Raw genomic sequence first — 22985 nt, 5'->3', positions numbered from 1 at the left:
AAGGATTGCGCATGATAGACACAATTCTAACAAAAGTTCAGTTTCCCTTTAAGATTAATATATAATAAAAAGTGTGTAACAAAAATAAACTATTATGATCATTTTTGGCAAGCGTTGTGTCCCAGTCTGTTCAGCGGTCCTTGAACGCATCGTAAAAACACCTACGTCTTGTAAACTTCGAGGCTAAGAGCAATGGTCCCCAACCACCGGGCCACGGCCCGGTACCAGTCTGCGGACCGATTGGTACTGGGCCGCACAAGAAATAAAAAGAAAAAATATATATATATTTTTTTAATTTAAAAAAACATTTTTTAAATCAACATAAAAAACACAATATATACATTATATATCAATATAGATCAATACAGTCTGCAGGGATACAGTCCGTAAGCTCACATGATTGTATTTCTTTATGGAAAAAAAAAAAAAATACCGCCCCCCGGTCCGTGGGACAAATTTTCAAGCGTTGACCGGTCCGCAGCTACAAAAAGGTTGGGGACCACTGGCTAAGAGCACAACTTGTCGGTTCAATGTGCCCAATTGAATACTTTAGTCGCTCAGACAGCAACGTGTTTATGTAAGTTTAGATTGGTGTATGTTGTTTCTTAAAGGGGTCGTATTATGATTGATTTTTTCTATATTTTTATGCACATTTTTGTGGTTTACATAACATCTAATAGTGGTTCTTTGCAAAGATTGTGTTTCCAGACTCTTTTCAAGCCAGTCCTTTCATGATGCGCAGTTTTGTGGGCGGTCTTATATACGTGTCTCTTAGGGCTGCAACTAACGATTAATTTGATAATCGATTAATCTGTCGATTATTACTTCGATTAATTGATTAATAATCGGATAAAAGAGACAAACTACATTTCTATCCTTTCCAGTATTTTATTGAAAAAAACAGCATACTGGCACCATACTTATTTTGATTATTGTTTCTCAGCTGTTTGTACATGTTGCAGTTTATAAATAAAGGTTTATTAAAAAAAAAAATTGCCTCTGCGCATAGCATAGATCCAACAAATCGATGACTAAATTAATCGCCAACTATTTTAATAATCAATTTTAATCGATTTAATCGATTAGTTGTTGCAGCCCTAGTGTCTCTACTCCTAATCGCTAAATCCGATGAAATCTTCTGCCTCGGTGTCGCTTCTAAACAACTCTGCCAACTCCAAAGGTAGACAATGCTTCCTCTTCTATCGGTACGTCGCTTACGTTAGAGTCATCGTCAGTTGCAGTTCCAATTATTCCAGCCTTGCTGAATCCGGACAGGATGGTTTCGGTTGTCACTGAAGCCCATGCTTTGTCGATTCATCCAATGACATCCAGAAAACTTGCATGGCACATTCTCCCGATACGGAAGTAGTAGCAGGTAGCATCTTTTTTTTCACAATGTACTTCTGCCAAGACCCACAATGCACTTCTGCCATGACCCACAATGCACTTCTGCCATAACCCGCCCCCGCCAAATTTTTATTGGTTGACGTGTGTGTGTGACGATTGCTGATATTCGCCTAGTCTCTTACGTGAATGAGATAAATAATATCATTTGATATTTTACGGTAATGTGTTAATAATTTCAGACATAAGTCGCTCCAGAGTATGAAAAAAACTGTGACTTATAATCCGAAAAATCCTGTATAGAGAAAATCAAGTTAATTTCACCTGTATTTTATGTTCATCCTGAAATTTAACCTGAAATCTGAATATGATCCCTACCTTTTTGAGAGCAGCAACAACCCCTCCTTATATATACAGAGTGACAAGATAAAATAATGAAGGCTAATATACGGTACTGTCCAACCTATTTTGCATAAATGTTTGTTAATGCTTCCCAATGAAATTATTTAATAGTGAGTTCTTTACGTCACATTAATTTCCCTTGTCTCGCAGAACTAAAATCCCAACCTAATTCAGTTGAAAGTCCGAAGAATTTCACAGTTTCAGTTCAGGATCCCTTGTTCCACTCAAAGTGACAAGGCCTTTTTCTCTTCCAGAATGGCTAGCAAGAATAGCACCCTGCGCTGCACATTTTCAGCCCCCAGCCACAGTGCCACCCTCCTCCAGGGCTTGTCGGTATTGCGGTCTCAAGGGCAACTTCTTGATGTGGTGCTGGCCGTCAATGAGGAGCGTTTCCAGGTCCACAAAGCTGTGCTGGCCGCTTGTAGTGATTACTTCAGGTTAGTGTGGATCAAAGGACTTCCTAGTACCAGTATACATTTTCATTTCAAAGCACTTAGCCGATGCTTTCACTCCAAGCACCTTGCATGAGGCGCCAGTGCAGCCAGCTCTAAAGCCTTTTGGTCAAGAGAGAAAGGTGGAAAATGTCAGACAACAAAATGTAAAAGGATGTTGGTTGGATCACATTCTAACCAGAGTAAATACTGTATTCTTAAAGAGGAACTGCACTTTTTTGGGAATTTTGCTTCTCAACGACAATCCCTATGTGAGACAAAAACACACATTTCCTCTTCAGTGTGTTCTAAATAGTAAAGAAAACACTAGTATGAGGCAGCTAACAATTGCAGGTTAAGGATTGTATCTACTCCACCTATAAAGCTCTATAACAAAACACCCCCAAACCACTAATAACACTCCATTCACATGCCGTGACCTGCATATTAACGGAGCTATAGCAACATTAATGTAAGCTATAGCAACATTATTGTAACCTATAGCAACATTATTTTAAGAGCCAACACGATAAACTACTTTTCTGGAGTAGTGTCACGTCGCCTTGCTCACACTGCTCCTCTGACTACAATCAAAGAGCCATCTAGTAGCTACTATCGAGCTTGAACTGCGACGAACTCTGGTTGCCACCTGCCTTGAGATGTAGAAGAAGCTTGAGCTGCTTTCGCTGCTGCTGTATTGCCTTGATTTTGGACAAGTTAATGCTAGTTTATTAATCATGCCTCTCACATGTATAGCAGAAGGTTGTGGCACCAACTGAGGAGTGAGAATTTAACATCTCAAGGAGAGCACAGGTTCTGAAAGATACAACATCCCATCAGTCGGCATACCAGTGAGAGTGGACATTGTAAGTCACAGTTTTATGTTCTTATTTGCAATGTTTGCAACAGTAGCGATCGTTGCAGATTTTATACCCATTACCCGTAGCCTATTGTTAGCTGCCTCTTACAAGCAGGATTGTTATGCAAAAATAATAACAAAAAACTGCAGTCAATTTTGAAAAGTTTAGAAATATTTTAGTAGATGGGATAATTGTTATACTGAAGAAGAATAAGCTATGGTACATAATGATGTATATGTAAATGAAGAAGGAAAAACTTGTAAAATATAAACAAAGATAAAGTTGGTTATACAATGGTACCTCGGTTTTTGTACACCTCACTTTTGGTATGATTGGGTTTTCAACGAAAATTTTTTACCAACAGTTTTTATACAGTCCCGGTTATCGTACGGCTGAACATTGCGCATAACAAACTAGTCTGTTTCACGGCATCTCATTCTGCAGAATCCAGTGCCCAAAAAAACCCAGCATCACACGAGTTGGTGTCTCAGTCTCTGTGTTTTTTTGTTTGTTATTGCGTATGGCTGCAAAATAAGCCACCTTGGGTCTAAAGTAAGTTGCAAGTGCCAGCAGTTTGATAAAGAAGGTAAGAATTCTAAAAAGAAATTGTAGCAAAGTACAAAGGTGGCGCTCTCCTCACTCTCCGCTCATCTCGGTCGTTGCCAACTAAAGGTTTCTATGTCTATGGATGTTCTCATTCATCCAGGTCATTGGATTCTCATGGCATTCATTCGATTGCAACTGGACTGCTTGGTTTGTTTTACAAAATGTTTTGCCTCTAATCCAAGTAGGCTTCATTAGTTCATGCTCATAGACTTAGATTGGTCAGATCTGATTCTACTAGATCTAGTCCTACTACTGCAGCTCTAATTTCGCATGTAAAACTATAATTATTCTTTTTAAAACGTGTTTTGTGTTCACACCTCAGGGTGTTTGGATTGGCTTAATTGGATATGCATAATTGCTTATGGCAGGGGTGTCCAAACTTTTTCCACTGAGGGCCGCACACTGAAAAAAATCAAAGCAAGCGGGGGCCATTTTGATATTTTTTTTATTTTAAAGCCAATACAATATATGTATAAAAAATATACATTTAGGCCTCCACTCAGGCTTCATCCCGGGTAACCCAAAAAATGTGTCATTATTCAGTATTATTATTTGTATTATTATTCAAGGTTTAAATCTCTAGATCAACATTAGGTCTATATGTCAATATACAGTTTTTAAAGATTTAAGTTGTATGCACTTTTTGCCAAAGAAAACTCTGTTTGTTATGGAAAAAACACAAAATATGCAATATTTTCCCCCAATAAAATTTTTAAGTGGAATATTTGAGATTTTGTAATAATTGGAGCCTTAAAACAGTCAATAACTCATAACAACATTGATTCATTATTATATTTTGAGCAATGACACTTAAAAACAAATCACACTAAAATTATTGGGGATCCAAAAGGGTCCTACTCATTAAAGTGTTAAAAAATAAATTATAATTTTTTTTTTTTTACTGTTTACTTTTAACACAATAATCTCATGATCAACTTCAGATCTATCTGTCAATTATAAGGTTTATTGTTGTTTATGTGTTTTGTTTGTTCGTTTTAGGCCCTTCTTTAAAAAAACAGCTCAGTTTTTTTATATGGCAAACAAAAAATATGCAACATTTCCCCCCAAAAATATCTCAAAGTGGAATATTTAATGTGACGTAAGTAGAGCCTTGAATAGGTCAATAATTCATAATGACATTGATTTTGAGTCATTATTATGTTTTAAAGAAAGAAACAGCCTGCATGGCAGCTTTGTGTTATTAGAGTAAACATTGCAACATTTTCTTGTTTTATTTCACCTGTTTGCTCTTTTATAACACTTTTTATGTTTTTTATTTTTTTTATTGTATTTTTAGAATGTGCCGTGGGGCCGTTTAAAGAATGACCTGCGGGCCACAAATGGGCCTCAGGCCGCACTTTGGACACCCCTGGCTTATGGGAATGGATTTGTTTTTCCGAAAAATTCAGTCTTCATTGGACCTTTTTGGACCAGATTAGTAACGAAAACTGAGGTACTACTGTACTTATAAATAGCATTATGGACTGGGCAAGATATAGTGAGGAGCTTGGTGTATTGTGGGAAACCCCCTGTTAGTCTGGGCCCTTGGATGATTCAGAAGAAGCTTGTCTGCCTCTTTTACTGAATCCGTAAGATGGTCAATTATAGAGTAGGCTGATACCCGAAGGCACTGCCCTCTCTACTGTTTTTATATTATAAGGGCTCTGATCTTGTTGTTGAAAGCAGTCTGTCTGAGTTCTGCATTCAGCATGAGTATCTCTATGAAAGATTCACCCATTTCATTTGTTTTTGTGTTGCAGAGCCATGTTCACTGGAGGCATGAAGGAATCAAATCAAAATACTATTGAGCTGAAAGGTCTGTCCGCCCGAGGGCTGAAGCATATTATAGACTTTGCTTACAGTGCAGAAGTCACTTTAGACTTGGACTGTATTCAGGATGTCCTTGGAGCAGCTGTCTTCCTCCAGATGGACCCTGTTGTGGAGCTCTGTGAGGAGTTCCTGCAGTCAGCGATGAGTGTCAAGACATGCCTGCACATCGATAAGATGGCCACCACCTTCAGCTTGTCTTCCCTCAAGGCGTCGGTGGATGCCTTCACTTTTCGCCACTTTCTCCAAATAGCCGAGGAGGACGACTTTCTGCACATTCCCCTGGAGCGCCTCATCTTCTTTCTGCAGAGCAACAAGCTGAAGAACTGCAGCGAGATCGATCTCTTCCATGCTGCTATCCGATGGCTCCAACACGATGAGTCTCGCCGGGCGGACGCCAGCGACGTCCTCCGCCACGTGCGCTTCCCACTCATGCGTTCGTCCGAGCTGGTGGACAGTGTTCAGACCGTAGACATCATGGTGGAGGATGTGCTGTGCCGTCAGTACCTCCTAGAGGCCTTCAATTACCAGATTCTTCCATTCCGGCAGCACGAGATGCAGTCGCCGCGCACACGCATCCGTTCTGACGTGGTGTCTTTCATCACCTTCGGCGGCACCCCGTACACTGACAACGATCGCACAGTGACCACCAAGGTGTATTATCTCCCTGACATTGCTTCTCGCCAGTTCAAGGAGTTGACGGAGATGGACACGGGGTGCAGTCACGCCTGTGTCGCCGTGCTCGATAACTTTGTATACATTGTCGGCGGGCAGCATTTACAGTTTCGTAGCGGTGAAGGGGCCGTGGTCAGCTGTTTGCGCTTTGATCCGCACTTGAACCAGTGGCTGCGCATCCATCCGATGCAGGAGCCCCGTATCCAGTTTCAAGTCAGTGTTTTGAACGGGAAGATTTATGCCACTGGAGGGCGCAATCGATCCGGCAGCCTATCATCTGTAGAGCGTTACTGCCCAAAGAAAAATGAGTGGACCTTTGTGGAGCCTTTAAAACGCAGGATTTGGGGTCACGCAGGGACTACCTGTGGAGAAAAGCTATATATCTCAGGGGGTTATGGCGTCTCTTTAGACGACAAGAAAACTCTTCACTGTTACGACCCAGAGGCCGACCAGTGGAACTTCAGAGCTCCCATGAATGAGCCTAGAGTGCTGCATGCCATGATCTGCAGTGAGGATCGGGTCTATGCTCTAGGTGGGCGCATGGACCACGTGGACCGTTGTTTTGACGTGCTAGCGGTGGAGTATTACAATCCGCAGAGTGACCAGTGGACCACCGTGAGCCCCATGAGAGCAGGGCAGTCTGAGGCTGGCTGCTGCTTACTGGACAAAAAGATCTACGTCGTCGGAGGGTATAACTGGCACCTGAACAACGTCACTAGCATTGTACAGGTGTACAACACAGAGACAGATGAGTGGGAGAGAGATTTGCACTTCCCTGAATCATTTGCCGGGATTGCTTGCACACCAGTTGTACTTCCACAGACACATGTGGAATATCTGACCTCTTGGCTGTGAAGACTTCGCTCTGGTTCTCTTTTCGTGTGATTCCATCAACATCACAAGGTACTTAAGTTCTCCGCCTTCAAATTGACCACGGGACATTTTATTATTATGTGGCGTTCCATAGAAATGAGCATGTTTGTGTCTGAAAGCCTGTTAAGCAAGGGTTTATGACACTTCTATATAATAGATCACATGTTTTATCAGTACATTAGTGTTTCTGTATCACATGTACAGGTTAAACAAACAAAAACAAAAACAAAAACAAAAATATATATATATATATATATATATATATATCGTGCAAAAGTTTTTTTATTCCACCAATTCGATTTTCAAGGTGAAACTAATAGATGACGTAGGCTCATTACATACAACTCGGTCCGGGTACCTTCCGTTCATTCTATTTCCAATTCTTAAACGCACATCAAAAAACAAAATTAGGGCCGTTTTTCGATTGTTATTATGTAGGGCAGATTTTAAAACAAACAAAAAAGGGTTGATTTTCATTCAAATATTGCCATAAAATTGGATTTTGTGCTGTTTTCCTTTTGTGGATTTTTATTTTTCCAGAGAAACGCAAAAATCAAATACCATATTTTTCGGAGTATAAGTCGCACCGGAGTATAAGTCGCACCTGCCGAAAATGCATAATAAAAAAGAAAAAAAAACATATATAAGTCGCACTGGAGCCCGGCCAAACTGCGACTTATAGTCCGAAAAATACGGTATATGTTCATCCAAAATGCAAACATGCGTGGCTATCTGTGTGATGACGAATTGAACCGGAAGCAGTATTTTAGCTTTTCCTTTGCGTTTAGCAAGTTTTTAGCGGAACACCTTTGTTCAGCAAGAGTCCTATTGTCGTTTTAAAGAAAGTGTCATTAAATAACATTTGTTTCAGAAATAAAAATCGAAAAAAATGGTTCGAAATTAGTTTTTTGATTTGCATTTAAGAATTGGAAATGGAATGAACGGAAAGTACACAAAATCCATAAAAGGAAAACAGCACAAAATCCAATTTTATGGCAATATTTGAATGAAAATCAACACTTTTTTGTTTGTTTTAAAATCTGCTATACATAGTAAAAATAAAAAAACAGCCCTAATTTTGTTATTTGATTTGCGTTTCAGACTTGGGAATCGAATGCACGGAAGGTACACGGACCCAACTCAAGATGTTTCAAGCTTTCATTTGACATGATTTTGATGATGATGACTCAAAGCTTATGACAATTTGGGTTTTTAAAAACTGTAAGCCATAATCATCAAAATTATAACAAATTAAGGCTTGGCATTCCTCACTTAGAATGTAATAAGTTAATATCACATATCATGGACGTGACTAGGTGGGTTGGGAGAGTGGCCGTGCCAGCAACCAGAGGGTTCCTGGTTCGATCCCCAGCTTCTACCAACCTAGTCAGGTCCATTGTGTCCTTGAGCAAGACACTTCACCCTTGCTCCTGATGGGTCGTGGTTAGGGCCTTGCAAGGCAGCTCCCGCCATCAGTTTGTGAATGGGTGAATGTGGAAATAGTGTCAAAGCGCTTTGAGTGCCTTGAAGGTAGAAAAGCACTATACAAGTATAACCATTTATTTGGTAGAAGCTGGGAATCGAACCAGGAACCCTCAGGTTGCTGGCACGGCCACTCTCCCAACTGCGCCATGCCGCCCCCTATATTAGTTTCACGTTTGAAGTTGAATTGCTGACCTGAATTAACTTTTGCACGATACTTAATTGCTTTAGTTTCACCTGTATTACTTGTGATTATTTCACATTTGGTTTTGAACCATTTGATATTAGTGGAAAATAAACTCCACTAAGTTATATTATCAGGACCTTAATTTTTCCTCAACACATTTATCTTTTTTCTATTCTCAGCATTTAAATGAGACTCAACGGTGCAACTAAATGTTGCATATTTAAGTTGTACTGTATACGAGTTTAGGGATTAAAAACCTTTTTTATTGTTTCTTGTTTTTATTTTGAATATGATATATATTCAATGACTCACAAACCAAATTGCAATTATACTTCAAGGTCCTCATGATCTATTTTTGTGTACAACTCCTCAGTGTGTGTCTGTTGTGGCAGCTACCCGACTCCTGTACTGTATGTTTGCGTGAGTGTCCGCTCCTAAGTGCTTTTGTCTTGAGTACCAATCGTCTCTGTTTTTTTCTATCCTCGTTGATTGTAATGGTTTTACTTTTGAGTGGATGTTGTAACCTACTCAACTGACTCGTTTTGTCCCTTTGAACCGTTTCTCAAATGTATTTTCTGCTGCCGTATTGCCCTTGTTACTGCAGACTGAAACATGATTGTTGTATTTAACTCTCTTGCAGGAATATGTGTGATGTTTTCCTGATCAGGAAATACCGCCTGGAAGCGGCTAAGCATGTACATTGTAATGCGGGCTCTGCCCTTTCAAGTAAAAAAAGCACACTCTTTAATGACATGCAAGATAAGGGACCTGCAGCCATTGGAATGTAGTTATATGTGTGGCTCTAAGTCAGTGGTTCTTAACCTGGGTTCGATTGAACCCTAGGGGTTCTGTGAGTCAGATTCAGGGGTTCGGCGGAGGTCAAAACACACCCGACTCATCGTGTAAATACAAACTTCTCCCTATCGGCGTATTATGGATACGGCAACAGCTGACTGATTTGCAGGTGTGTAATTTGTTGTGCGTTTATGCACTGTGTTGGTTTTGTTGTTTGAACAAGGTGATGTTCATGCACGGTTCATTTTATGCACCAGTAAAAAAAACATGATAACACTTTAGTATAGTGAACATATTCACCATTAATTAGTTGCTTATTAACATGCAAATTAGTAACATATTGGCTCTTAACTAATCATTATTAAGTACTTATTAATGCCTTATTCGTCATGGCCTTATTATAACCCTAACCCTCTAACCCTGACCCTAACCCTAACCAAATAACTCTAAATTAAGTCTTTTTTACTTAGAATATGTTCCCCTAGTGTCCAAATAACTCTAAATTAAGTCTTTGTTACTTAGAATATGTTCCCCATACTAAAGTGTTACCAAAAACATATAACTTTGTCTTGAATTAGAAAAAAAATTTTTTTTTATTTTTCACTAAAGAAGGGTTCGGTGAATGCGCATATGAAACTGGTGGGGTTCGGTACCTCCAACAAGGTTAAGAACCACTGCTCTAAGTGCATATTTAATAAAGTTGTATCAGGTTTAAAATGTACTTGTGTTATCTTTGATTTAGTATAAAACTTAATGCTCTTCTCCATAGGCAACATCATACATTCTGTATTTGTCTCCACTTTCTACTGTACACTGATATTATTCTACACCTGTTTAAATAACTACCGGTAGAAGAAAAGGACTGTAGAGTTGGATATTACCATTGGATTTACAATACATTTACAGCACGAAAGCAACTGCTCACATCACAGTTTGACATGGTACCCATGTCAGAATGATGATGAAAAACTGACGTTCAAGCGCATTGTTTATATTTTCAATAATGGTGGCATTTAAAGCCGGGTCGGGTCCCGGGGGCAGCAGCCTAAGCAGAGAAGCCCAGACTTCTCTCTCCCCAGCCACTTCGTCCAGCTCCTCCCGGGGGATCCCGAGGCGTTCCTAGGCTAGCTGGGAGACATAGTCTTCCCAACGTGTCCTGGGTCTTCCCCGTGGCCTCCTACCGGTCGGACGTGCCCTAAACACCTCCTTAGGGAGGCGTTCGGGTGACATCCTGACCAGATGCCCCAACCACCTCATCTGGTTCTTCTCGATGTGGAGGAGCAGCGGCTTTACTTTGAGTTCCTCCCGGATGGCAGAGCTTCTCACCCTATCTCTAAACTCATTTCGGCCGCTTGTACCCGTGATCTTGTCCTTTCGGTCATACCACAAAGCTCATGACCATAGGTGAAGATGGGAACGTAGATCGACCGGTAAATTGAGAGCTTTGCCTTCCGGCTCAGCTCCTTCTTCGTCACAACGGATCGATACAGCGTCCGCATTACTGAAGACGCCGCACCACGCCTGCCGATCTCACGATCCACTCTTCCCTCACTTGTGAACAAGACTCCGAGGTACTTGAACTCCTCCACATGGGGCAAGATCTACCCAACTTGGACATGGCACTCCACCCTTTCCCGGGCGAGAACCATGGACTCGGACTTGGAGGCGCTGATTCTCATCCCAGTCGCTTCACACTCGGCTGCGAACCGATCCAGTGAGAGCTGAAGATCCTGGCCAGATGAAGCCATCAGGACCACATCATCTGCTAAAAGCAGAGATCTAATCCTGCAGCCACCAAACCAGATCCCCTCAACGCCCTGACTGCGCATATCTTCTAAGATGTAATATCTAATAATGGATGGGTACCGACTGAATTCTATACTGATTCAGTAAAATCAAATGGTACTTTATTTTTTGTCACCCCTTAAAAAACGTATAAAAGCCAGGCTACGCTTTTCAAAATGCACTATCTCGATGCTAATGTACAAACCCTGTTTCCATATGAGTTGGGAAATTGTGTTAGATGTAAATATAAACTGAATACAATGATTTGCAAATCATTTTTAACCCATATTCAGTTGAATATGCTACAAAGACAACATATTTGATGTTCAAACTGATAAACGTTTTTTTTTTGCAAATAATCATTAACTTTAGAATTTGATGCCAGCAACACGTGACAAAGAAGTTGGGAAAGGTGGCAATAAATACTGATAAAGTTGAGGAATGCTCATCAAACACTTATTTGGAACATCCCACAGGTGAACAGGCAAATTGGGAACAGGTGGGTGCTATGATTGGGTATAAAAGTAGATTCCATGAAATGCTCAGTCATTCACAAACAAGGATGGGGCGAGGGTCACCACTTTGACAACAAATGCGTGACCAAATTGTTGAACAGTTTAAGAAAAACCTTTCTCAACCAGCTATTGCAAGGAATTTAGGGATTTCACCATCTACGGTCTGTAATATCATCAAAGGGTTCAGAGAATCTGGAGAAATCACTGCACGTAAGCAGCTAAGCCCGTGACCTTCGATCCCTCAGGCTGTACTGCATCAACAAGCGACATCAGTGTGTAAAGGATATCACCACATGGGCTCAGGAACACTTCAAAATCCCACTGTCAGTAACTCCAGTTGGTCGCTACATCTGTAAGTGCAAGTTAAAACTCTCTTTTGCAAGGCGAAAACCGTTTATCAACAACACCCAGAAATGCCGTCGGCTTCGCTGGGCCTGAGCTCATCTAAGATGGACTGATACAAAGTGGAAAAGTGTTCTGTGGTCTGACGAGTCCACATTTCAAATTGTTTTTGGAAACTGTGGACGTCGTGTCCTCCGGACCAAAGAGGAAAAGAACCATCCGGAATGTTATAGGCGCAAAGGGGTTGAAAATGATTTGCAAATCATTGTATTCCGTTTATATTTACATCTAACACAATTTCCCAACTCATATGGAAACGGGGTTTGTATACCTGCACCTTATTGAAGATTATAGAAGCATTTAAGTCGCATCTTAAAACTCATTTGTATACTCTAGCCTTTAAATAGACCCCCTTTTTAGACCAGTTGATCTGCCGTTTCTTTTCTTTTCTGCTCTGCCCCCCGCTCCCTTGTGGAAGGGGCGGGGGGGGGCACAGGTCCTGTGGCCATGGGTGATATGCTGGCTGTCCAAAGTCGGGACCCGGGGTGGACCGCTCGCCTGTGCATCGGTTGGGGACATCTCTGCGCTGCTGACCCGTATCCGCTCGGGATGGTCTCCTGTTAGATCATACTTGCCAACCTTGAGACCTCCGATTTCGGGAGGTGGTGGGGGCGTGGTGGGGGTAGGGCGGGGCGTGGTTGGGGGCGTGGTTAGGAGGGGAGGAGTATATTGACAGCTATGTATATATATATATATATATATATATATATATATACATATATATATATATATATATATATATATATATATATATATCCTGAAAATATGTAAACAAAACTGTTTAGATAATTGATACTTCAAACTTGCATAAATAAATCTTAAGGAATATAACATAACTTGGCTTCTGAGAGCTTCAAAATGTAATGAATAAAATGCTAAAGTTGTTGATAAACAAGCAATTATTTTAATAATTAAATATGGTAATTTTAAATGAATTATTATGATAATTTAAAATTAATTATTTCAAATATGTTTATTTAATGTATAATTCTATGGCTGGATGTAATAAGGAGTCAGAAAAAATACAAATAAAAATACAATTAATTTTGATGTTTTTAGCAAAATATAGTAAAAATGTGATTATTATTATTATTTTTTTTATTAATAAATATATTTTTTAGGTAAGATAAACATAATAATACAATTTATCTCTAGTCTGGATGATTTAGTTCTTGTCACCCTGTTGTCCTCCCGTCGGGAAAAAAGGCTGTCCTCACTCAGGTCCGCACGGCTGAAAATCGGGAGATTTTCGGGAGAATATTTGTCCCGGGAGGTTTTCGGGAGAGGCGCTGAATTTCGGGAGTCTCCCGGTAAATTCGGGAGGGTTGGCAAGTATGTGTTAGATCCACTATGGACTGGACTCTCACTATTATGTTAGATCCACTATGGACTGGACTCTCACTATTATGTTAGATCCACTATGGACTGGACTTTCACAATATTATGCTAGACCCACTCGATGTCCATTGCATTTGGTCTCCCCTAGAGGGGGGGTGTCACCCACATCTGCGGTACTCTCCAAGGTTTCTAATAGTCAATCACATTGACATCCCACTGGGTTGTGAGTTTTTCCTTGCCCTTATGTGGGATCTGAACCAAGGATGTCGTTGTGTGGCTTGTGCAGCCATTTGAGACACTTGTGATTTAGGGCTATATAAATAAACATTGATTGATTGATTGATGGACAAGATCACGAGTACAAGCGGCCGAAATGAGTTTCCTCCGCTGAGTGGCGGGGCTCTCCCTTAGAGATAGGGTGAGAAGCTCTGTCATCCGGGAGGAGCTCAAAGTAAAACCGCTGCTCCTCCACACTGAGAGGAGCCAGATGAGGTGGTTCGGGCATCTGGTCAGGATGCCACCCGAACGCCTCCCTAGGGAGGTGTTTAGGGCACGTCCGACCAGTAGGAGGCCACGGGGAAGACCCAGGACACGTTGGGAAGACTATCTCTCCCGGCTGGCCTGGGAACGCCTCGGGATCCCCCGGGAGGAGCTGGACGAAGTGGCTGGGGAGAGGGAAGTCTGGGCTTCCTTTCTTAGGCAGCTGCCCCCGCGACCCGACCTCGGATAAGCGGAAGAAGATGGATGATTGATTGATTGCTCTTTTATCCTGCGCTACAATGACCTAATGCAACAACATTTCGTTCTTATATGTACTCAGGGGCGCCGAAAAGGGGGGGTAAAGGAGACAGATTCTAGGGGCCCATGATGGAGGGGGGCCCAGAGAGGCCACTAATGAATGATTGATTGATTGCTCTTTTATCCTGCGCTACAATGACCTAATGCAACAACATTTCGTTCTTATATGTACTCAGGGGCGCCGAAAAGGGGGGGTAAAGGAGACAGATTCTAGGGGCCCATGATGGAGGGGGGCCCAGAGAGGCCACTAATGAATGATTGATTGATTGCTCTTTTATCCTGCGCTACAATGACCTAATGCAACAACATTTCGTTCTTATATGTACTCAGAGGCGCCGAAAAGGGGGGGTAAAGGAGACAGATTCTAGGGGCCCATGATGGAGGGGGGCCCAGAGAGGCCACTAATGAATGATTGATTGATTGCTCTTTTATCCTGCGCTACAATGACCTAATGCAACAACATTTCGTTCTTATATGTACTCAGGGGCGCCGAAAAAGGGGGTAAAGGAGACAGATTCTAGGGGCCCATGATGGAGGGGGGCCCAGAGAGGCCACTAATGATGATGAAATTATAATACAGAAAAAATAATGACACTGTGTTGGGGGCCCTGTAAAGATTATTTTCATGGGGCCCAAAATCCCTAGCGGCGCCCCTGTCTGTACTGCAAAGTTCAAATTTGAATGACAATAAAAGGAAGTCTAAGTCTAGTCCAGTGGTTCTTAACCTGGGTTCGATCTGGGGTGAGTCGGCCTCAGGGGTTCGGCGGAGCCTCAAGCCACACCCGACTCATCGTGTACATAAAAACTTCTCCCTATCGGCATATTATGGATACGGCAGCAGCAGAAGTCAAACTATTTGCAGGTGTGTAATTTGTTATGCACTGTGTTGGTTTTGTTGTTTGAACAAGGTGATGTTCATGCACGGTTCATTTTGTGCACCAGTAAAAAAACATGGTAACACTTTAGTATGGGGAACATATTCACCATTAATTAGTTGCTTATTAACATGCAAATTAGTAACATATTGGCTCTTAACTAGTCATTATTAAGTACTTATTAATGCCTTATTCGGCATGACCTTATTATAACCCTAACCCTCTAACCCTGGGCCTAACCCTCTAACCCTAACCAAATAACTCTAACTGTGTTGGTTTTGTTCTTTGAACAAGGTGATGTTCATGCACGGTTCATTTTGTGCACCAGTAAAAAAAATCATATGACTTTGTCTTGAATTTGAAAAAAAAATAAATAATAAAAAAATTTCACTAAAGAAGGGTTCGGTGAATGCGCATATGAAACTGGTGGGGTTCGGTACCTCCAACAAGGTTAAGAACCACTGGTCGAGTCTAAATCATTTTTCCCTGGCCATGGGATAAACAGAGGGTCGGTCAGTGAGCGCGGCTACGTGCCGCTGTCTACGTGATGACGTCAGCAGAAGGCCCCAACGTGGTGCGTAACGTAACATTCCATTCAGAGAAGAGGAAAAGATGGCGTCCTCTAACAATCCCCGTAAATTTAGCGAAAAAATCGCTCTGCACAACCAGAAACAGGCGGAGGAGACTGCGGCGTTCGAAGAAGTCATGAAAGATTTGAACATTACCAGAGCAGCGCGGGTAAGACGTGCATGACCCTTTTCTTTTTTTTTCTTTTTTTAAACACATTATGTTGCTACGCTCTTTGGCAGGTGGCGGATGCTGCGAAAATAAACCTGAATGTTTATGCGCTACAAGAGGCGAAAGTGAACGCCATTATATATTTTTTATTTTGACTCCCGCGATTGGAAATATGCAAATAAAGCGCCAATAATAATAATAAACAATGCGAGAAGTGTTAATTAGTCTAGTTAGCTTGTCCTCTGGCGGCTGGATTTCATCTGGCACCGCTGACAGTTAACCAAGCAACATTTCGGCTGGTTGTATACGGTGAGCAAATAATTTATAATTAACTGGAGGCACGGACAGAGATTCCATGTTGTCGTTATGTTAGAGAGCACATAGCTAACGTTCACGTAAATGTCAGTCCCCTTTTTTCAGCTGTGGTTTGTTTTGATCTCATCCACTAGCATCAGTGTTTTTCAACCACTGTGCCGCGGCACACTAGTGTACCGTGAGATGATGTTTGGTGTGCCCTGGGAAATTATGCAATTTCACCTAATTGGTCAGATTTTTTTTTTTTGCAAACCAATAATTATAATCCGCAAACAATGTGCCGTTGTAGTATGGAAGTAGAATTGTCTCACATCAACTTATATATATCAATATGATATTAATACTAGAGATGTCCGATAATGGCTTTTTTGCCGATTTCCGATATTGTCCAACTCTTAATTAAACCGATACCGATATATACAGTTGTGGAATTAACACATTATTATGCCTAATTTTGTTGTGATGCCCCGCTGGATGCATTAAACAATGTAACAATGTTTTCCAAAATAAATCAACTCAAGTTATGGAAAAAAAATGCCAACATGGCACTGCCATATTTATTATTTAAATCACAAAGTGCATTATTTTTTTTAACATTCCTCAAAACAGCAGGTTGGAATTTGGGACATGCTCTCCCTGAGAGAGCATTAGGAGGTTGAGGTGGGGGTATATTGTAGCGTCCCGGAAGAGTTAGTGCTGCAAGGGGTTCTGGGTATTTGTTCTGTTGTGTTTATGTTGTGTTACGGTGCGGATGTTCTCCCGAAATGTGTTTGTCATTCTAGTTTGGTGTGGGCTCACAGTGTGGCGCATATTTGTAACAGTGTTAAAGTTGTTTATACGGCCACCCTCAGTGTGACCTGTATGGCTGTTGCCCAAGTTTTTCACACACTTGTGTGTGTGAAAAGCCGTAGATGTTATGTGACTGAGCCAGCACGCAAAAGCAGTGCCTTTAAGGTTAATTGGCGCTCTGTACTTCTCCCTACGTCCGTGTACACAGCGGCGTTTTAAAAAGTCATAAGTGTTACTTTTTGAAACTGCTACCGATAATTTCCGATATTACATTTTATAGCATTTATCGTTATATTGTAGCATCCCGGAAGAGTTAGTGCTGCAAGGGGTTCTGGGTATTTGTTCTGTTGTGTTTATGTTGTGTTACGGTGCGGATGTTCTCCCGAAATGTGTTTGTCATTCTAGTTTGGTGTGGGCTCACAGTGTGGCGCATATTTGTAACAGTGTTAAAGTTGTTTATACGGCCACCCTCAGTGTGACCTGTATGGCTGTTGCCCAAGTTTTTCACACACTTGTGTGTGTGAAAAGCCGTAGATGTTATGTGACTGGGCCAGCACGCAAAAGCAGTGCCTTTAAGGTTAATTGGCGCTCTGTACTTCTCCCTACGTCCGTGTACACAGCGGCGTTTTAAAAAGTCATAAGTGTTACTTTTTGAAACTGCTACCGATAATTTCCGATATTACATTTTATAGCATTTATCGTTATATTGTAGCATCCCGGAAGAGTTAGTGCTGCAAGGGGTTCTGGGTATTTGTTCTGTTGTGTTTATGTTGTGTTACGGTGCGGATGTTCTCCCGAAATGTGTTTGTCATTCTTGTTTGGTGTGGGCTCACAGTGTGGCGCATATTTGTAACAGTGTTAAAGTTGTTTGTACGGCCACCCTCAGTGTGACCTGTATGGCTCTTGATCGAGTATGGATTGCATTCACTTGTGAGCGTGTCAAAAGCCGTAGATATTATGTGACTGGGCCGGCACGCAAAGGCAGGGCCTTTAAGGTTTATTGGCGCTCTGTACTTCTTCCTACGTCCGTGTACACAGCGGCGTTTTAAAAAGTCATACATTTTACTTTTTGAAACCGATACCGATAATTTTGAAACCGATACCGATAATTTCCGATATTACATTTTAAAGCATTTATTAGCCGATAATATCGGACTGCCGATATTATCGGAAATCGCTAATTAATACATATCCATATATTAATAAATATACAAATACAAAAGTGATATACAAATAAATAAGTAATTTGTATAAATAAACGCGTATTTGTAAATATATTTTTGAGTTTTGAAAATATATACAAATAAAATGTATAAATAGAAAAATGTGACATACAAATAAATCAATAATTTGTATAAATAAACATGTATTTGTCAATATATTTTTGAGATTTGAATATAAATATTAGTGCGTCTGCCTCACAATACGAAGGTCCTGGTGTTCGATCCTGCGCTCGGGATCTTTCTGTGTGGAGTTTGCATGTTCTCCCCGTGACTGCGTGGGTTCCCTCCGGGTACTCCGGCTTCCTCCCACCTCCAAAGACATACACCTGGGGATAGGTTGATTGGCAACACTAAATTGGCCCAAGTGTGTGAATGTGAGTGTGAATGTTGTCTGTCTATCTGTGTTGGCCTTGCGATTAGGTGGCGACTTGTCCAGGTTATACCCCGCCTTCCACCCGAATGCAGCTGAGATAGGCTCCAGCACCCCCGTGACCCCGAACAGGACAAGCGGTCGAAAATGGATGCATGGATGGATGCTTGATTTTGTATTTGTATTGAATTTGCATATGTGGATCGCTTTTTTGCTTTTGTGTCAATGAGACATTCGTCCAACAAACCAGATGCACAAATAAATGTGACCTACACACTCCCCTGAACAACCAGCAGAGGGCACTGCAGCCAGAGCGGTCTCAGTCATAGACATGGTCAGACACTGGCGAGCCAATCAGAGGCACACTAGGGAGGGTCATATGATGATTGATATATGATGATGATTTGACACACATTGCACTGATAAGAGATCAGTATCTACATCGGGACAAGGTCATGAAACAGCATTGATACAATAAAATAAGCAGCTAGCACGGTCTTTCAGATTAACTGGATGAATTAGCATTAGCTAATACAACTCTAACGTTAGCAAGCTCAGGCTTGTTGTGCTGTGGATTGTTTTTGTGCAAAGCACTCCGGGCATTTTGCATATAATGCAAATAATGCTCTGTGACCCAGACCGCTCTGGCTGCAGTGCCCTCTGCTGGTTGTTCAGGGGAATTTATACAAATTCTTGACTTATTTGAATGTCACATTTTTATATTTATACATTTAATTTGTATATAATTTCAAATCTCAAAAATATACTTAACCAATACATGTTTGTTTATACAAATTATTTATTTATTTGTATATCACATTTGTATTTGTATATTTATTAATATATGCATATGTGTTAATATCATATTGACTTATTTGTATGTCACATTTTTATATTTATACATTTAATATGTATATATTTTCAAATCTCAAAAATATATTTACCAATACATGTTTGTTTATACAAATTATTTATTTATTTGTATATCACATTTGTATTTGTATATTTATTAATATATGCATATGTATTAATATCATATTGATATATATATATATATATATATATATATATATAAGTTAATGTGAGACAATTCTACTTCCATATTGTAGAGTGTCTGTGCTGTCTGGAGATCAGCAGAGTAACCATGTAATACTCTTCCGTACCAGTAGGTGGCCGCAGGTAGCTCATTGCTTTGTAAGCCCACTTTGAGACAAGAGAATTAATGATGGTTATGGTTTGAAGTCACATCAAACAATTGCGCCGGGTATTTGATGAGAACGACTTTTTATTGTCAATATAGGCTGTTGAGTTTTGTTTTTAAACATGTTTCTGTCATGTATTGGTTACTCGGGTCACAGGACAATACCGGAACCATTGTAAGGGGAACTTAAGGGTGGGGGACACAGCTAGCATGGTCATTTTAAACGCCAAGGCAAATATCCCACTCGAAAAATCTAAATGTTTTATTTCACTTGTTTGGTTTTTCTCTGCCCGCCCCACTAAATGGTCAGTTGTCACCGCAGTTGGTAATCGATGACATTATGGACGCTATCGCCTATACATGAAGTCCTTATGTATTTCTAACTATTGTGTTTAAGTTTTTATATGTCAACTTAAAACAGTTTATCACGCGTTTATGGCTTTTCCCTCCCGTATAACCTCACTGGTTTGACTGTACAGTTATGTATTAATTTTGACAAAGTTTATATTAAATGGGCTGCAGCTAACGGTTGTCGAGTTTGTTCAATTAATCGTGTAATCGGATAAAGCACACATTATAGCCTCAATGTGTTTTTTAGAGCAGTGTTTTTCAACCACTGTGCAGCGGCACACTAGTGTGCCGTGAGATACAGTCTGGTGTGCCGTGGGAGATTATCTAATTTCACCTATTTCGGTTAAAAATATTTTTTGCAAACCAGTAATTATAGTCTGCAAATGATGTGTTGTTGTTGAGTGTCGGTGCTGTCTAGAGCTCGGCAGAGTAGCCGTGTAATACTCTTCCATATCAGTAGGTGGCAGCCGGTAGCTAATTGCTTTGTAGATGTCGGAAACAGCGGGAGGTAGCGTCCAGGTAAAAAGATGTCAAATGCTTAAACCAAAAATAAACAAAAGGTGAGTGCCCTTAAGAAAAGGCAATGAAAGTTAGGGAAGGCTATGCAGAACAAAACTAAAACTAAACTGGCTACAAAGTAAACAAATACAGAATGCTGGACGACAGCAAAGACTTACTGTGTCCACAATGTACATCCGAACATGACATGACAATCAACAATGTCCCCACAAAGAAGGATAAAAACAACCGAAATATTCTTGATTGCTAAAACAAAGTAGATGCGGGAAATATCACTCAAAGGAAGACATGAAACTGCTACAGGAAAACACCAAAAAAAGAGAAAAAGCCACTAAAATAGGAGCACAAGACAAGAACTAAAACCTGACACACAGAAAAACAGCAAAAAACTCAAAATAAGTCACGGCGTGACGTGACAGGTGGTGACAGTACACCTACTTTGAGACAAGCGTGCTAGTGATGCATGCTTGGTTATGGTTTAAATTAATATCCAACAATTGCGACAACGACTATTTACTGTCAACTGAGTTTCATTTTTTAATGATTTCTGCTGGTGGTGTGCCTCTGGATTTTTTTCAACGCAAAAAATGTGCCTTGGCTCAAAAAAGGTTGGAAAATACTGGTCTAGAGTACATTTATTAATAATGACATTTTTTATATCTGTGATTAATTGCAATTCATTTTGAGTTAACTATGAACAACATGGAATTAATGGCGATTCAACATTTTAATCGTTTGACATCCCGAGCTATTCACCTTTTATTTACGTTCTATTGACCATATTTTACCTTCTTTATCACTTTTATTATATTTTATTATATTTTGCCTTCTATTTACCGCATTTTACAGACTATAACCCTGCGCCTTATACAAAGGTGCGGCTAATTTATGGGTTTTTCTTTGCTAATGGCTTAATAATGGAATGGATTAAGCAAATAAATCTAACAACGTACTAAATTAGCCAATAAACTGTTCAAACTCAAAGTGTTTACAAAGTACAAGGAAGAAGAATCCTGATAAACATCTTGAACCTTATTAAAAAGGATATAATCTTATTCATCATATAAAGGACGAATAAAGACATCAATGACTTTTCTGTTTTATTGGATCAGCGTTTTACTGCCGTGTTACAGGCACTGTTTAGAAACATCTAAGGTATGTAAACACATTTTTCAATGTAAATACCTAATTTCACAATGTACCGGTATATAGCAGCGGATTATAGTCCAGTTCAGCTAATATATGAATTTTATTTTTTTCTTCAAAAATGTAGCTTATATATAGTCTGGAAAATACGGTAACTTGTTTTCCTTTTTAAAAAAAAAAATGTTTTCTGGATTTTATAAACTTTTGTTAGTTACACTCATTAAACAATTAATTGAAGAAACAGAATATATATATATATATATATATATATATATATATATATATATATATATATATATATATATATTAGGGCTGCAACTAACGATTAATTTGAGAATCGATTAATCTGTCGATTATTACTTCGATAAATCTATTAATAATCGGATAAAAGAGACAAACTACATTTCTATCCTTTCCAGTATTTTATTGAAAAAAACCCAGCATACTGGCACCATACTTATTTTGATTATTGTTTCTCAGCTGTTTGTACATGTTGCAGTTTATAAATAAAGGTTTATAAAAAAATAAAAATATGCCTCTGCGCATGCGCATAGCATAGATCCAATGAATCGATGACTAAATTAATCGCCAACTATTTTTATAATAGATTTTAATCGATTTAATCGATTAGTTGTTGCAGCCCTAATATATATATATATATATATATATATATATATATATATATATATATATATATATATATTATTATATTGTATTTGTTTTTTTTCTATTCGTTTTAATCGAATAATCGTTGCAGCCCTAGTGTATAATAACACATTCACAATGGTGGTCGATAGAGGCAAATGCGCAACAACGTCCAAATGTTCCAAACACAGAAATTATCTAAAACAGAAACAAATGCAATGGAAAAATGCTGGAAATAAAAAAAAAAAAAGATTTTACAGAAATGCTGCAAGATAAGAAAAATACTGTAAATCTCCAAAACAACTGCATTAGAGAAATGCTTCAAGTTCACAGGACAAAACCAAAGACACGAATAGGATGACCTGATCAAAAAGTAAATTTTTCTTTGTTTTTGCTGAACACTTGCTCTAATTACCGGCAACATTAAATCCGTATCTATATAATATTGTTAATGTTCACCAACAACAGAGGACATAATGTACCTTTTCATTCC

The 22985-nt window shown here is 39.8% G+C and overlaps 2 protein-coding genes across 5 annotated transcripts in view; both read left to right on the top strand.

Moving 5' to 3' along the window:
* The window catches only part of klhl26 (kelch-like family member 26), a 150479-nt gene extending 139982 nt beyond the window's left edge, over positions 1-10497 (top strand). For 2 of the 4 annotated variants that reach the window (XM_061975881.2, XM_061975880.2), the window contains exon 2: positions 5404-10497. In XM_061975881.2, the coding sequence (XP_061831865.1) occupies positions 5404-7000 (1597 nt within the window). In that variant the 3' untranslated portion in view covers positions 7001-10497. Of the gene's footprint in view, positions 1-2000; positions 2184-5403 lie in introns of all 4 variants that reach the window. The other 2 variants (XM_061975879.2, XM_061975878.2) reach the window with 2 other exon arrangements.
* A 5297-nt stretch (positions 10498-15794) lies between these two features.
* crtc1b (CREB regulated transcription coactivator 1b) overlaps positions 15795-22985 on the top strand; it is a 39303-nt gene continuing 32112 nt past the window's right edge. The window contains exon 1 of the mRNA XM_072914648.1: positions 15795-15933. Coding sequence (XP_072770749.1) covers positions 15808-15933 — 126 coding nt within the window. The 5' untranslated portion in view covers positions 15795-15807. The remainder of the gene's footprint in view (positions 15934-22985) is intronic.

Source organism: Nerophis lumbriciformis, linkage group LG14 (assembly GCF_033978685.3).
Source record: "Nerophis lumbriciformis linkage group LG14, RoL_Nlum_v2.1, whole genome shotgun sequence".
In the NCBI taxonomy this organism is placed as follows: Eukaryota; Metazoa; Chordata; class Actinopteri; order Syngnathiformes; family Syngnathidae; genus Nerophis; species Nerophis lumbriciformis.
The sequence above is the reverse complement of the archived record's forward strand: the minus strand, read 5'-3'. Positions and strand labels throughout refer to the sequence as shown.